The sequence below is a fragment of the Emys orbicularis genome, chromosome 19 (assembly GCF_028017835.1).
Source record: "Emys orbicularis isolate rEmyOrb1 chromosome 19, rEmyOrb1.hap1, whole genome shotgun sequence".
Lineage (NCBI taxonomy): Eukaryota > Metazoa > Chordata > Testudines > Emydidae > Emys > Emys orbicularis.
This window is the reverse complement of record NC_088701.1, coordinates 4577961-4592537: the sequence shown is the minus strand read 5'-3', so window position 1 is coordinate 4592537 and position 14577 is coordinate 4577961. Positions and strand designations below refer to the sequence as shown.

Below are 14577 nucleotides of genomic sequence, written 5' to 3'. Positions count from 1 at the left end.
CAATGGAATCACTCTAGATTTACACCAGACTAACAAGAGCAGAGTCTGGCCCAAAATCTGACAGCAAATACAAGGTGTGAAATGGCACCTAGCTACAGGCTTGGCCCAAAATGTGCCCTGGGGTCACTCGTGTACTGCGGGATAATATTCCCTGGACTGTGTGTTAGCTGCTGGGGCTTCAGGCTTTTCTGACTGTAGAGAGGAATTGGGCACAGGTGAGGAGTTCCAAAGAGGGAGGGCATTTGCAGAAATAGGGGGCAGAGGGACCATTGTGGATAGGAGGATGTGGGGGAATTTCAAAAGTGGCACTGACAGAATGATTCTTCTCCCAGCGAGTTAGGCTGCATTACAGGGGGAGAAATATTATGCTCCTAAAATTCTGAACCAATCAGCCTCAGTCCTCTTGTCCGCAGAGAATATGGTTTTGCGGTCCCACACTCCTCTGGGGCTGAAGGGTTTGTGAAGGGAATTTAGTATTTTTCTGTCAGCAGGCGCGTAAGACTCTAAATTAGCAGAGAACTGAAGCAATTATCTTTGGCTGCAGACCAAAGGTGCATAAACAAGTAATCGATGACCACAGTAGTGAGCAGGTTAAGTCCATTTCTTATCTGGATATTTGCTTTACATACAGTGGTGAATGGGATAAACATAAAAAGGAGTCGAAGGGCTGAACCATAAGATCCATGCAAGTAGCTGTTTGTTTTTCTTGTGTGCCTGGGGGTAATTTAATTGCACAGGCTCTCTGAATGCTTAGGGCTAACGTGGGTGCTCAAATTTTATACCGTGAGGAAATTTGGGGCTGGAAAGATCTTAGGTCAGAGGTGCTGACTTTCTGATTTCCCGGGGGTGCTCGACCCCCCGCTCTGTCCCAGGCCCCGCCCCCACTCCACTCCTTCCCCCAAGGCCCAACCCCGCTTCTTCCCGCCCCCACTCTGCCCTGCCTGCTCCTCCCTCTGCCCCCCCAGCATCTCCTGCCCACTGCTGAACTGATCCTTGGTGGGCAGGAGGCACTGGGATGGAGGCACTAGGAGGGAGGGGGAGGAGCTGATCAGTGAGGCCTCCTGGTGGGTGCTGAACACCCACTATTTTTTTCCCCGTGGGTGCTCCAGTCCCGGAGCACCCACAGAGTCGGCGCCTATGCTTAGGTCATTAGAGGTAGTGCAAAATACATTCTTGGGGAGAATACTTGATCTTCTTAACTAAACCCCAGTTGATTTACGTAGGACAGAGGTTGGTGAATGTTCTACATCAGCCAAAGCCCAATATGTAAGGGTTGGTTTCAGAGTAGGAATGAATTTACGTTGGCTACCAAGGTTATGTTTGGAGCAACAGCGTAATAGGTTTAAACCTTTAAAACGCCCTTGGCTTTTGCAAGGCCATTGATCTCTGCAGTCTTGAGGGTTTTCAGACCCAGGTCTAGTCAGCACTCGAAGGGTACGTCTAGACTGCAGTCACGGGGTGCGACTGGAGCTCTAGCTGACATCCCTGAACTAGCTTTCATCACCTAGCTTGGGTCCAGGAACAGTGAAACAGCGGCAGCGCTAGCTATACAAGCCAACCCTGGACCCTGGATAATTACTCACGGGGCTAGCCCGCGCCGATGCTCACGCTGCCTTGTTTCACCGTTCCAGGACCCAAACTAGTGAGATTGAAGCTAGCATGGGTACTGTTGTCAGACGCCACCGGTGTGGTGCTCTGCTCTGTTTAATGTTGATAACAGTCAGCTGTGTGTGTGTGTTCTCTCTGTGTGCTGCCCTGTCTCTGCGCAGATTGCTGACACAACAGACCCCGAGAGAACCCCCAATGACCACAGGCTCCGATAAGGTACGAAGGCACCCGGCCAGGTTTATTGTCAAACAAAGCACAGTAATAGTTTCCAGCAGTCTCTACAGGACATACTATGACTATGTGCCCCCTGACAATGGACCGGCTCAGTCAGTGGCGGGACTCTCCACTACCCCCTAGGCCAGACAAAGACACTGCCCCAGAGATGTATTCTTATACACAGGTACAAACAAGTTACACATCATTCCTGACGTACTGAGGTGCAACTCCTCTATGTAGCAAGATACAACCCCTCTACGCAGTAAGGTGCCGCCTCTCACCTTGTACATGTTGGTTCGAACAAAACAACTCTATCCATCATGTTACCCTTTTGCCCATCTTTAGGATGGGTCAGCCTGTTCTTTGTTATCTGTGTGGAATGTGCAAGTATCTGAGTGTTCTGGTACCTTTTAGGTATGTGTCTTTTTGCAACATCACCCCTTTCCTTGCCAGCTTCTGTGAGCAGGGCCTGCCTCTGGCTCACAGCTTAACTTTGCTTTATGTTAGCAAAGTCTCGACCATTACTTTAGTTCAGGCCTTAGGCCTCATACCAGGCCTCTTATACAAGGGTTTGTTTCAGAGCCTCATCTTACTACAGATACATCGGCTTGAGCTGCGTTCACACCCTGTGACTGGGTAACACTGACAACCAGGGTCTGTCGGTGGGCAGGATCGAACCTGGGATCTCCAGAGCTAAATGCATAAGCTGCTACTGCATAAGCTAAAAGCCACATGGCACTTAGCTAAGGCTGTAGTAGACTCATTAATCGCTAAGTGATTGAGATGCCACTAGAGGGGGACAGAGCGCCACAGCCAGCAGGCATGGCGTGCATACAACTGCAGCCTAGACATACCCTAAGTCAGAGTGTGAAAACTTTGATTAACCTCAGAGTTGAAGATATTTGTAACCAACTGGATCGACAGATGTTAGTGCAACAAATATGTCTCCCTGGCTCCCTTATTTAAAGAGCATCCATAGATTCAAGAAATATTTGGAAGTCTTGACTCACTGGCTTGACTACTCCAATCAACTCTACTCCCATCCACTTCCTGCGTGTTAATTGCCACTTGAGAAATAAATGGCTATCTCCAATCTTGGCTCAGATGCCTTTTGCCTCATTAGCTCAAAAAGCAGAATATTTGTTGGCAGTGATCGTGTTTTGGTTAGATGGGCAGTTGCCTTATTTGCCTGGGGCCAAAACAAGAAAAGACTAGCGTGACATTAATTTCCTCTCTGGCCTACATGAATCAATTTATTGTATTAATTTTTGTATATTGTTTTGTTGGGTATATAAAAGTGTAAACTGAATTTAGGAGCAGGGTTGAAGTTGTGGTTTTTACATTTTTGTATGCTTGTAGTTTTTAAAATGTGTGTGCATTTTGTGGTGTGATACAGCAGATCACGGAGGCCCCATTCCTCAAGGTTATTTAGATGCCTAATTCCCATTGAAATCCATGGAAGTTGGGCAGCTAAATACCTTTGAGGCTATGGACCTGAGATGCTGTACATGCGATTTGATTTGAAATTAGGATGCAGGGAGCGCTGCATCCCTTGTTTGATGCATCCCTTTTTGATCGTGCCCCTCAGGTCTACGTCACAAACCCCGATGGCTCCCCAGCCCCCCGTGTCCCAGTACAGGCTGAAGGATTCCAGTCGGCTGGGTCGACCCAGGGAGATGGAACTGCCAAGCTGATTATAAACATGCCCGGGGATAAGCAGCAGGTTCCCATCACGGTGAGTAACCTTCAAACACTGAGGCTGAGCTAAGTACTATATGCACCCAGAGGGCAATGCCCTGTTGGTGGCATTCACTCCCCTCTCATGCACTAAGCAGGAGGATAACTGAACTCTGTGCATTCCATCTGCGCCTGGGGTCAGTTTTCTGTATGCCATTTGGTTTTGGAGATGCTCCGATCACCATGTAACCAATGCGCCATCGTGGGGCCAGAAGAAATCCCAGAAAACATTGACATGGGCATAGGCAGGTCCAGTTTAGTCCCCTTGCCACACTGAAGGTACCCACCATGCAGCAAAGGAGCTTGTAGACAGCGCATGGCTGCTGAGTGTGAAGACCTGTGAGGTGACACCAGGCTCAAGCTGCAAAGCCCGAGAGAACACTGGATCTATCTGTGTCCAGCCGCTTCAGGAGAGAGTCCCTCTTCATATTCATCTCCCCCCTCCTGCAAGGGGCAAGGCAGTCTCCTCTGTTCAGGGACATGTTCTCTGACAGTCCAGAAATCTGGAGTCCCAGCAGGACTGTGCTGAAGCCACAGGCCAGTTAAAAGTGACATTTGGCGTTTCTCTGAGGTGTCATGCCTAGAATGGCTGTTAGCAGCAGAATCCACCAACAATGGCGTCTCAGGGAAGCTTCCTTTGCTATTGCTCGTGGTGTGACCCAGCGTGACGGGCTATAGACCCTAAGCTCACTCCCAGATTCAACTAAGATTTTACCTCCACCTCCCCTGCAGGTAAAAACTGCCCATCCCAACCTCCCAGCAAACCGCCAGGCCTCTAAGTCCATGGCGGCTGAAGCCTATCAGTCCCAAGGAGGGTCTCAAAACTATCTCCATCTGGCGGTGACGGCTTCTGACCTCAAACCTGGAGACAACTTACCTGTGAATTTCCACCTGAAGAGCAACAATCCAGCTGTTCTGAACCAGATCAAGTATTTCACCTACATAGTAAGTGCTGCGTCCCTGGGTACTGGGATCCCCTGGAATTTAAGCATCATCTGAGTTTCCACATGTCCTTTAATATTCCCACTGCATGTAAGGAGAACCTGTAGCAGAGAATTCTTCCCGTCAGGCAGTATATTCATTGTGTGTGTAGCAGAGTGCGGCAGGGCCCCCTTGGCTTCTGCCTCTGCTAGGTTCACAAAGTCACTCTGAGACCCTGGGTTTAGTAACCACGGTGCACTGGTGCACTTTATTCTCAGGCTTGTTCCCACCACTGTTTCACCATGAACAAGTAACCCTCACTGTCTGCAGGCAGGAGGGAGGGGGAGCTACCTCCCTGCTTTCATTCCCTGCCTTTTTCCTTTTCTCCTGCTCTCCCCTGGCTTCCTTCCCCTGAGACTTTTATGCAGCCACAGGCTAATTAGGTAGCAGCTGTCTCCACCTCTCCAATTAGGGCCAGGTTACCTCCAGTCCGCTCTAATTTGTTCCCCTAATGAGGAGTGGGCGTGACAGAGGGCTGAAGCTGGAAGCCTTTGCCCAGCACCCTGTCGCAGTGTGAATGAAATCAAGTCAGTCATGGGGACGACCCCTTATCCACTTCTGGTTATTGACTCCAGGCCCTGTGATAATCAATAGAGCCCACTTCCTCCAGGAGCTGGAGACAAAACCCAGGAGTCCTAACAACCATCCCTCTGCACTCAGCACTAAACCATACTTCCTCTTCGATCTGCAGATGGAACCAGGAGTCCTGACTTCTCCCCGTGCACTCACTAGAGCATATTTCCTCTTTAAGCTGGGGATGGAACCCAGGAGCCCCTGCTCTCAGTTCCCTGTTCTGAACACTAGATTTCACTGCTACTTTTTCAACGCAGAGGAATAGGTCAACTCTGTTATTTTTAGAGCTGGACAAATCAAATAATAAAGTTGCCATATAGCGCGGATATGAAGTATATTTGGTGAATGGGGTGGGGGAAAGGAGGGGTGGTCTCTCTTGGTGAAACATAAACAGTACTCAGATTTGGGAATCAGATTTGGTGAATATTAGCAACACTGCCATTACAGCCTATTCCTGCAACACATGGATTTTAGCCTATTTTCCTCTCTCCACTCAGATGTAAATGCTCATGTGAAAAGTTGCAAGTGACCGTCTCTTACTTGTAGAAAACAGGTGGATGGAACTGAATCATCCATTCTGCTAACCCTTGTGGCCTTTAACAATCCACGTCTCATGTTTCCCTGTTAGATCCTGAATAAAGGGAAGATCATTCGTGTAGGGAGACAGAACAGGCAGGCGGGACAAAATCTGGTGACCATGTCCCTGCCCATCACTCCAGACCTCGTCCCTTCATTCCGCATCGTGGCTTACTACCAACTAGGAAATTCAGAGATTGTAGCAGACTCGGTCTGGCTGGACATCCAGGACACTTGCATGGGAACGGTAGGTTGATATTCAAGTTGGCCTTCTACATGTTAATTCCAATGAAGGTGTCATTACGAGGGAGTTTTTCCTAGCCTGAAAGTGCCAACGAACTCTCAAAAGAGACTCTAAAAATGGCACCGTGGGGCTTCTCATTGACTGTTTCCCAGCAAATTCTGGATCAGATTTGATCGGTTTACACGTACAAAGATGTTCCCCAGTCCCCACAAGCCAATGCTGTCAACCCACTCTGGGGTACGGGAGTCAAGTTGTGGTTCCTTCTAGCTCAGCAATAAAGACTCTGTGGATTTTGGATTGAAGTGGATGGAGCTACACTGACTTGCACCAGCTGAGTATCTGGCTTTGTATCTGCACCATAACTAGCCATTTTGCTGATGAGGTGGCCGTCAGAATTGATTCCAGCTCCCTCTCCCAGGGCTGGGCTGGCTCTTTGGGGCTAACAGCAGTAAGATGCTTATTTTTGGCCCATGAATTCAGCAGATGTGACTCCAAATGCCTATAGGGGACCTGACTGTGATGTAACTACAATGCTGAGCTGCTGTAACTCCAGTTAATTGCTCCTGATTTACACCAGTGTGAGATCAGAATTGGGCCCACGGAGGAGATCCATTACAGTTCAAACTTGTTTGTAGATTTCCCAGGGCTGCCTGAGAGACAAAGTCACCTTTCCATCATGGCCAGAACAATGGGACCTCATGGACATTGGGTCCAATTCTGCTCTCAGTTTACACCAGAATGAATATGGAGTAACAGCACTGAAGTCAGTGGAGCTCCTCCAGATTTACACAGCTGCCCCTGAGATGAGAATTAGGCTTTTGGATGCTCGAGGAACATGAGGTCTTACGTCCTTTTCTCCCATGTTTTGCAAAGGATGGGTTCTTAGCTGCTCCCTCTGCTTTAAAACAAAACCTCTCCCTTCACTCTCTTTCATACAGCTAGTGGTGAAAGGAGCCAGCAACGAAGACAGGAGAATCCATGAGCCGGGAACTCCAATGAAACTCAAGCTGGAAGGAGACCACAAAGCTTATGTCGGCCTGGTGGCCGTGGACAAAGGGGTCTACGTTCTGAACAAAAAACACAAAATTACACAATCTAAGGTGGGGCATGAAAGATGTTGGTTGTAACTTGTGATGTTTTATAGCGGGAAATGCAGCTCGGCTCTTACCCTTGCTCTACGCTCCAAAGCGAAGTGAGCCTTTTGTTTGCAGACCTGCTGCTTGGGGTGTGAGCTCCACTGTACTTTAACTGAGCTGGGCCGGGCCAGGTCAGTACTTGGCTGGGAGACACCCAGTGAAACCCAGGGTACTGCAGGGAGCTGTTCTGGACACACTAAAGGACACCCTGCCCTTGGGACAGTGTTGACCCAGATGGTGCTGGGCTGTAGGGAACTGTGCGGGTGATGCAGTAGGGGGCGCGCTCCCTTCAGAGGCAGTTCTCACCCCAGTGCCCATGGTGGTGCTGTACATCAGGGAGTGGGGGTGTGCTCAGTAGGGGGCGCTCTCCCTCCCCAGTCTGAGCTGCACCCAATGCCCCAATGCGGCGCTAGGGGGCGCTGTGCTGCACTGAGTGGAGTGGGGGCACAGCAGGGGGTGCTGTCCCCTCCCAGTCAGTGCTGAACCCAATGTCCCAGTGCAACATTGGGGGGTGTTGTGCTGCAGGGAAAAGTGTTAGTGACTCAACAGAGGGTGGCTTTCTTCTGAGTCAGCGCTGGTCCCCGGGCCCTATCAAGGTTTTAGGGGACGCAATGCTACTGAAACTGCCATTTGTCAGCTGACTTATCAAACAGAGGTTCTGGTCATTAAATGTCCTGTGACCCTTTCCACAAGGGTCAGGGCCCGGGTGCTCTGGCTGAATTCTAATTTGGGTATTTAATTTCTCTCTGCCTAACATCCTCCTCTGTCTGGGTTCAACTGGCTGCATAATTCTTTCTTTTTCCTCCTAAAATCGGTTGTGTGGCTGGTGCAGAATGGCTGTTGTGCTCCATCCCAGAGGTGGCTGCATTTCAGTGGGGACTGAGTTGCAATAAATCCTTTACTTACGGCTCAGATTTTGCTTTCATTTACACTGCTGCAAACCCGGAGCTAGTCAAAGGAAGTCAGTGGAGTTACTGCAGATTGCACAGTTGTACCTGAGACCAGAATCTGGTCACAGCCTGTATAATGCTTTGGGATCATGCTGGATGTCACCTATAAATCGGAGGTACCATCGTTAACAATAATCTCTCAACCATTGTGTTTGCACCTCACAGATCTGGGACTCCGTGGAGAAGAGTGACATTGGCTGTACAGCTGGCAGTGGAAAGAACAATCTGGGGGTATTTACGGATGCTGGACTGGCCCTGGAGACGAGCAATAGGATTTCCACAGTCCAGAGAACAGGTATCACTCTATAGAGCTGAACGGTTGCCATGAGCGATGGAGGAAGGGAGGAAAGAGTCAGCAAAGCAAGGCACAGTGACCTACGCCATGAGCCCGGGGTAGGGACATCAGTCTAGCAGGGCAAATCCCACTGGAACGGCCTAGGAATGGAAATGTTGGGGTTACCGTGGGGGATGAGAATAAGGTCCTGAATTCCCACTGGCCCCCACCTATTAAAAGAGGGATTAATTTTAAGGATGGGATGGTTTCAAGGATGGGATTCAAAGAGTTTCTCTTCTAGACCACTGGGTTTCTCCCACTTCCAAAGTATCTTTCTTCCCCCTGGCCTGGAAGGGACAGGCAGATGGCTGGTGCTTCTCTCTGACTCCCTCTGTCCCAGACTGCAGGCTTTTGGGGGCAGCGCACTAGGAGGGAGGAAGCAATGAAGCCTCCTTCACTCTCCTCTCTTTCTGGTTGCCCTGACTGGCTGAGCATCTGCCCAACAGGTCTTATGTGGCCGGGACAGGAAGGAGCAATATGTTATGTGGCAAAATGGCTTTTCTGGTTTTCTGATTTCCCCCTAAATCAACGGGGTTCCACTCATTGAGCCATAGACCATTCTCGGAAATTTGGGAACTGACCGGATGCGGTGTTCGAAAGTTACCCTGTTACATCCAGACAGAAATGGCAGTAAGTTGAGTGTGAGGCCTCACTCGGTGGGTGGGTTTTATTTTCTGTTTCTCACTTCCTTCTGCAGATCCAGAGTGTCCCCAGCCAGCAAAACGCCGACGTCGCTCCGTTCAGCTCATTGAGTATAAGGCAATCAAAAGTAGGTACTAATCAGGGGGTTTGCTGTCCTTGGTCAAAGCAAGCATGCAAAGCAGGAATGTGATTCCCTAGCGTGACCAGTTTCACCCTGCTACAGCCTCCTGCCAGCTTCATTTTCTGTAACTGGAGATGGGGGAGTCTGGATAGACTTCCATATGAGGAGAGATTGGAACTGGTCAATTTATAGAGGTATAGAAAATAATGAATGGTAAATTGCTCTTTGGGGCACGGACCGTCTCTCTGTTCTGTGTTGGTTCAGCACCCAGCACTGTGGGGTTCTGGGCCATGACTGGGGACCCAAAGTGCTACTACAACTCAAATAACAACAACAGGTACATTGTTACATTACTCATATAAGCACAAGGAGACACTCAACCCAACGGAATGGTTTCTAATTAAGAATTTATAAAAGGAACTATTTTCATACACGATGCATAATTAACTCATAGTGCTCACCACCACAGGATTGTATCGAGGCCAAGGGCCTAGCAGGATTCAAAAAAAGGATGAGCCATTTACATGGAAAAGGAGGATGTTCACTATTCCATAGGATAGGATTTCTTAAGAAGAGCTATACATCCTCATGCTTCAGGGCATGAGCCAACCTCTGATTGGGGTCAGGAAGAAACTTCTCTGTGGGCAGGTTATTCCACTATGCCGTTTCTTGCACCTTTCTCTGAAGTTGCTGGTGCTAGTGACAAGATACTGGGTTAAATTTATGGAGATATCCTATCTCCTAGAACTGGAAGGGACCTTGAATCCAGTCCCTTGCCTTCATTAGGCAGGACCAAGTACTGATTTTGCCCCAGAACCCTAAGTGGCCCCCTTAAGGGATTGAACTCACAACCCTGGGTTTAGCAGGCCAATGCTCAACCCACTGAGCAGAGTGCCAGTTCCTATATTCCTTCTTTGGCCCTGTCTAGTAGTAAATTAATGAGAGAGAGAGAGAGAGTGAGGACTAGAAGAAGCTTGGTAGGAATGATCTTCTGGCTTATATATTTCAGCGGCAGATTACCAGGACCGGAAGCTGAAGAAATGCTGTGAAGATGGGATGCACGAGAACCCCATGGGGCACAGCTGCGAGAAGCGGGTTGGGTACATCCTGGATACGGCTGAATGCAAGAAGACCTTCCTCGACTGCTGCAATTATATCAAGACCATACGGGACAAGCTGCAACGGGAGCTCCACCTGGAACTTGCAAGAAGCAAGTATCAGGGTTTCAATATCACTCAGAGGAGCAAGACTGGGGGAATTGTTAGAGAAATAAGACCACACCACATGAACCAACCCTGCTCATGTTCACAGAGCCCCCTGAGGGGAGATGGGCATGAATGCAGTGGCAGCAATCCTGTTAGTGTTGCACCATGTTGATATGGGGACCCAGATGAGTCAGGGTAATAACCTCTTCACAGGTCGCCGCTGAGGTTTAACCTTTGTTTCTAAAGCACAGTCCTCTACCACTTGAGCTAAAGGGGTAACTCCCCTATCTAGAAATAGTAGTAGGCTCTTATCCTTTGCAGAATATCCAGTAGAGGGTGCACATGTAGCACTGAGTCAGTGGTTTATACCAGTGTTATAGGAGCCCAGAAAAGACTAGCTCATGGGGGAACAGCAAGGCAGGCATGGAGAGGAGAAGAAGCCTGTGGCTTCCCCTCCAGCCGTTCAACCACACTCCAATTCATGCTTTTCTGGGCTGGCAGCATCAAAACTTGGCAACATAGGTCAAATCAGGGATGCTTTCAGGTCAGTTCTAGAGCAGGCCAACCCCCGAATCCTTTCAGATTTGCCCCATCCCAATCAATGTCACAGCAAAGCCAGACGGTCTGTGATTTGATTCCCCAGGTGACTTGGACGAAGATTTCATGTCCGACGAAGATATCACCTCAAGGAGCCAGTTTCCAGAGAGCTGGCTGTGGCAAGTGGAGCAGCTGACAGAGCGACCAAATGAACTGGGGTAAGAGCATGTGGCCGTGTCACTCCCATTCATCAAAGGGCCACATTCAGACGTGGTATGGTGTAGCTCCCACTGAAGTCAGTGTCTCTCCACCAGCAAGATCCCCAGTGGAGCCAGGTGGAGTATTTGCAATGAATTAGGGCCAGCATTCAGCAGCTGATCCATATTCATAGAGTCACTCCTACTTTTTAAAGCCAGAATGGGCTGTTAGATCATCTAGTCTCACCTCCTGTATAACAGACAGCAGAGAATTTCATTCAGTTACTCCAGTTTTGAGCCTATATTTATGCACCTAAAAGAACTGGCCCGACTTCCAGAGGTGCTGAGCAGCCAGCGGTATCCCCTCGCTTCAGCCCTAATGAAAAACCAGGCTGCTGATTTAGGTGCTAGAATATGGATGTAGGTGTCTGCAGGGCCGCCCAGAGGATTCAAGGGGCACTTCGGCGGCGGGTCCCGGAGCGGAAGGACCCCCCGCTGCCGAATTGCCGCCGAAGACCCGGAGCGGAAGAAGTTCCGGGGGCCCGGGCCCCACGAGATTTTTCCGGGGCCCCCGGAGCGAGTGAAGGACCCCGCTCCAGGGCCCCCGAAAAATTCTTGTGGGGGCCCCTGTGAGGCCTGACGCCTGGGGCAAATTGCCCCACTTGCCCGCCCCCGGGTGGCCCTGGGTGTCTGGCTGTTTAGTGTTGGCCTTTTATCGTGTTCGGGAACTGTTCCTCATTTCTGTTTGTTATTCTGGGTGTGTTATTGGGTTGCTGAGACACGTGATATTGACGGTGCTTTCTAATTGGATGGCTGAGCCTTTTTTTTTTTAAAAAACAAAGGTAACTGAAGTGATGGGTCAGGCCCCTCTCCACTGAAATGGAATATAATTCCCCTGCTTGGAATTAGACCGGGACACTAGAACTAATATCCCTACCCTTGAGACTTTTAAAACAGGTTGTGTCCTGTGGCTGGTGCAGAACTTGGACCACTGAGTTCCTCCCCAGAGATGGCTCTATAGTTCAGTGTTTGGGTGAAGAAGGCTTTACCATGGACTTCAGTCCTAAGATAGAAGGATCTTGACCAGGGGCGGGCAAACTTTTTGGCCTGAGGGCCACATCGGGTTCCTGAAATTGCATGGAGAGCCGGATACGGGAGGCTGTGCCTCCCCAAACAGCTAGACGTGGCCCAGCCCCCGCCCCCTATCTGACCGCCCCTGTTTCTCGCCCCCTGATGGCCCCCCCGGGTCTCCTGCCCCATCCAACCTCACCATTCCCTGTCCCCTGACGGCCCCCCCGGGACCCATCCACCCCTGACTGCCCCCAGACTCCCTGCCCCTGACTGACCCCCGCCACCCCATCCAACCCCCCTCTCCTTCCTAACTGCCCCCCCGGGACCCCTGCCCCCATTCAACCCCCGTGTTCCCCGCCCTCTGACCACCCTAACCCCTATCCACACCCCTGCCCCCTGACCACCACCCCAAACTCCCCTGCCCTCTATCCAACCCCTCCCCCCCCCGCTCCCTGCCCCCTTACCTTACTGGAGCACCAGTGGCTGGTGGTGCTACAGTCGCGCCGCCTAGAGTACCAGGACAGGCAGCCACGTCATCCGACTGGAGCCAGCCACACCACCGCCCAGCACAGAGCACCGGGTCAGGCCGAGGCTCTGCAGCTGTGCTGCCCGGCAAGAGCTCGCAGCGCCGCCACCCAGAGCATTGCGCCGATGGAACAGTGAGCTGAGGCTGCAGGGGAGGGGTAACAGCAGGGAAGGGACCGGGGGCTAGCCTCCCAGGCCAAGAGCTTAGGGGCTAGGCAGGAGGGTCCCGCGGGCCAGATGTGGCCCACGGGCTGTACTTTGCCCACCTTTGGTCTAGACCCTTAGCTGGGGAATGTCCATGAGTCCTAGCTCCTTCCTTCTGTAAAAGACTCTGTCTTTCTCTTTCCATGTAGAATTTCTTCCAAGACGGTGCCTATTTTCCTGAAGGATTCCATCACCACCTGGGAAGTCCTGGCTGTGAGCCTTTCAGAGACCAAAGGTGAGGAACACCCTAATGGGGAAAAGACCCCAGGCCACAATGGGCCTTGGAAACGTCACAGTGAGATGGAACAATCGAGGAGACAGACACGTTTCAGGGCTAAAGTATAAGCCCCCCCGTCTCTGACCCTGGGTCTTTCCCCATTGCAGGGATCTGTGTGGCTGACCCCTATGAGATAACAGTAATGAAAGATTTTTTCATCGACCTCCGGCTGCCCTACTCTGTAGTGAGGAATGAGCAGGTGGAAATCCGGGCTATTCTCTACAACTATCGGGACCAAACAATTAAGGTAAGCTCACCGCCTCATGGGGCTCTACAATGGACCTGAGGTGTCAATGGTTTGACAGACAGCCAAACCAAAACAAAATGGTGGAAGGTTTGTTCTTCTAGGGCCTGATCCCTTTGGGGCTGCACACCCTTGACTCCCACTGATCTTGTTGGGTGCTCAGCCCCTTGAAGGATCAGGCTATGGAATCCACCCAGTTAAGAACATAAGAACGGCCATACTGGGTCAGACCAATGGTCCATCTAGCCCAGTATCCTGTCTTCTGACAGTGGCCAGTGCCAGGTGCCCCAGAGGGAATGAACAGAAGAGGTAATCATCAAGTGATCCATCCCCTGTTGCCTATTCCCAGCTTCTGGCAAGATTGCATGATATAGAGGGAGATAAAAAAATACCCTTCTGTCTGCCATTCTTCTCTGGTTGGGCCTCAAATCTGTGAGTAGGTACCAGGTTCAGAGCTTTCTGCTGACTCACACCAGTAGCCAGACCAGGTGGGTCTCATTACTTCCACTCAGGAACACCACAAGCTGAGGGCCTCTCTGAGGCAGGACAGAACTAGAAGGGGTCCTGAAGGGCCTCTCAGGAAGGAGGTCAGGATACAGTCATGTGCGTTGTAAGTACAGTCCTGTCTGTTATTTATTAAGATTAAAAAGGTAAACTCCAGTCAGAGGGTACATTTTGGATCAATGCCCTACAGTGTCATGGTGTGCAGACTGCCTGCTCACGAATCTCTGTTCTCTTCTCAGGTCCGGCTGGAGCTGCTGCACAACCCAGTTTTCTGCAGCGCATCCACTTCCAAGGCTAAATACCGGCAGATCCTTGACATCAAAGCCAAGTCCTCCCTGGCCGTGCCATTAGTGATTGTCCCGCTGCAGCTGGGATCTCATGACATTGAGGTCAAGGCAGCAGTGTGGGGCAGTTTTGTGTCTGATGGCGTGAAGAAGAAACTGAAGGTTGTGGTAGGTATCAGGTGATGGGGGGTGGGGATGATGTTCGCTGGAGGGCAAGAGGCTGGAGGCCAGATTGACTGGCTTCTGGAATCGGTGCTGTACCTTAACCTGTTAAATTAACACCCTGCATCTCCATCCTCATCCCACTTCCTCCCCTCCCCTGTGGCAATGACAGCAGGGCTGGGGCTGGCCTGGTTATCTTACACTCAGTCCTCTGAGCCGTCATATAAAAGACCTAGGTTCAGTTCCTCA

General features: G+C 50.6%; 1 protein-coding gene across 1 annotated transcript in view; it reads left to right on the top strand.

Moving 5' to 3' along the window:
* The window catches only part of LOC135891510 (complement C3-like), a 54132-nt gene that overhangs the window by 14873 nt on the left and 24682 nt on the right, over nucleotides 1–14577 (top strand). The window contains exons 11-21 of the mRNA XM_065419054.1: nucleotides 3413–3559; nucleotides 4294–4506; nucleotides 5744–5938; nucleotides 6874–7035; nucleotides 8187–8316; nucleotides 9053–9124; nucleotides 10128–10328; nucleotides 10967–11078; nucleotides 13007–13092; nucleotides 13242–13381; nucleotides 14122–14334. Coding sequence (XP_065275126.1) covers nucleotides 3413–3559; nucleotides 4294–4506; nucleotides 5744–5938; nucleotides 6874–7035; nucleotides 8187–8316; nucleotides 9053–9124; nucleotides 10128–10328; nucleotides 10967–11078; nucleotides 13007–13092; nucleotides 13242–13381; nucleotides 14122–14334 — 1671 coding nt within the window. The remainder of the gene's footprint in view (nucleotides 1–3412; nucleotides 3560–4293; nucleotides 4507–5743; nucleotides 5939–6873; nucleotides 7036–8186; nucleotides 8317–9052; nucleotides 9125–10127; nucleotides 10329–10966; nucleotides 11079–13006; nucleotides 13093–13241; nucleotides 13382–14121; nucleotides 14335–14577) is intronic.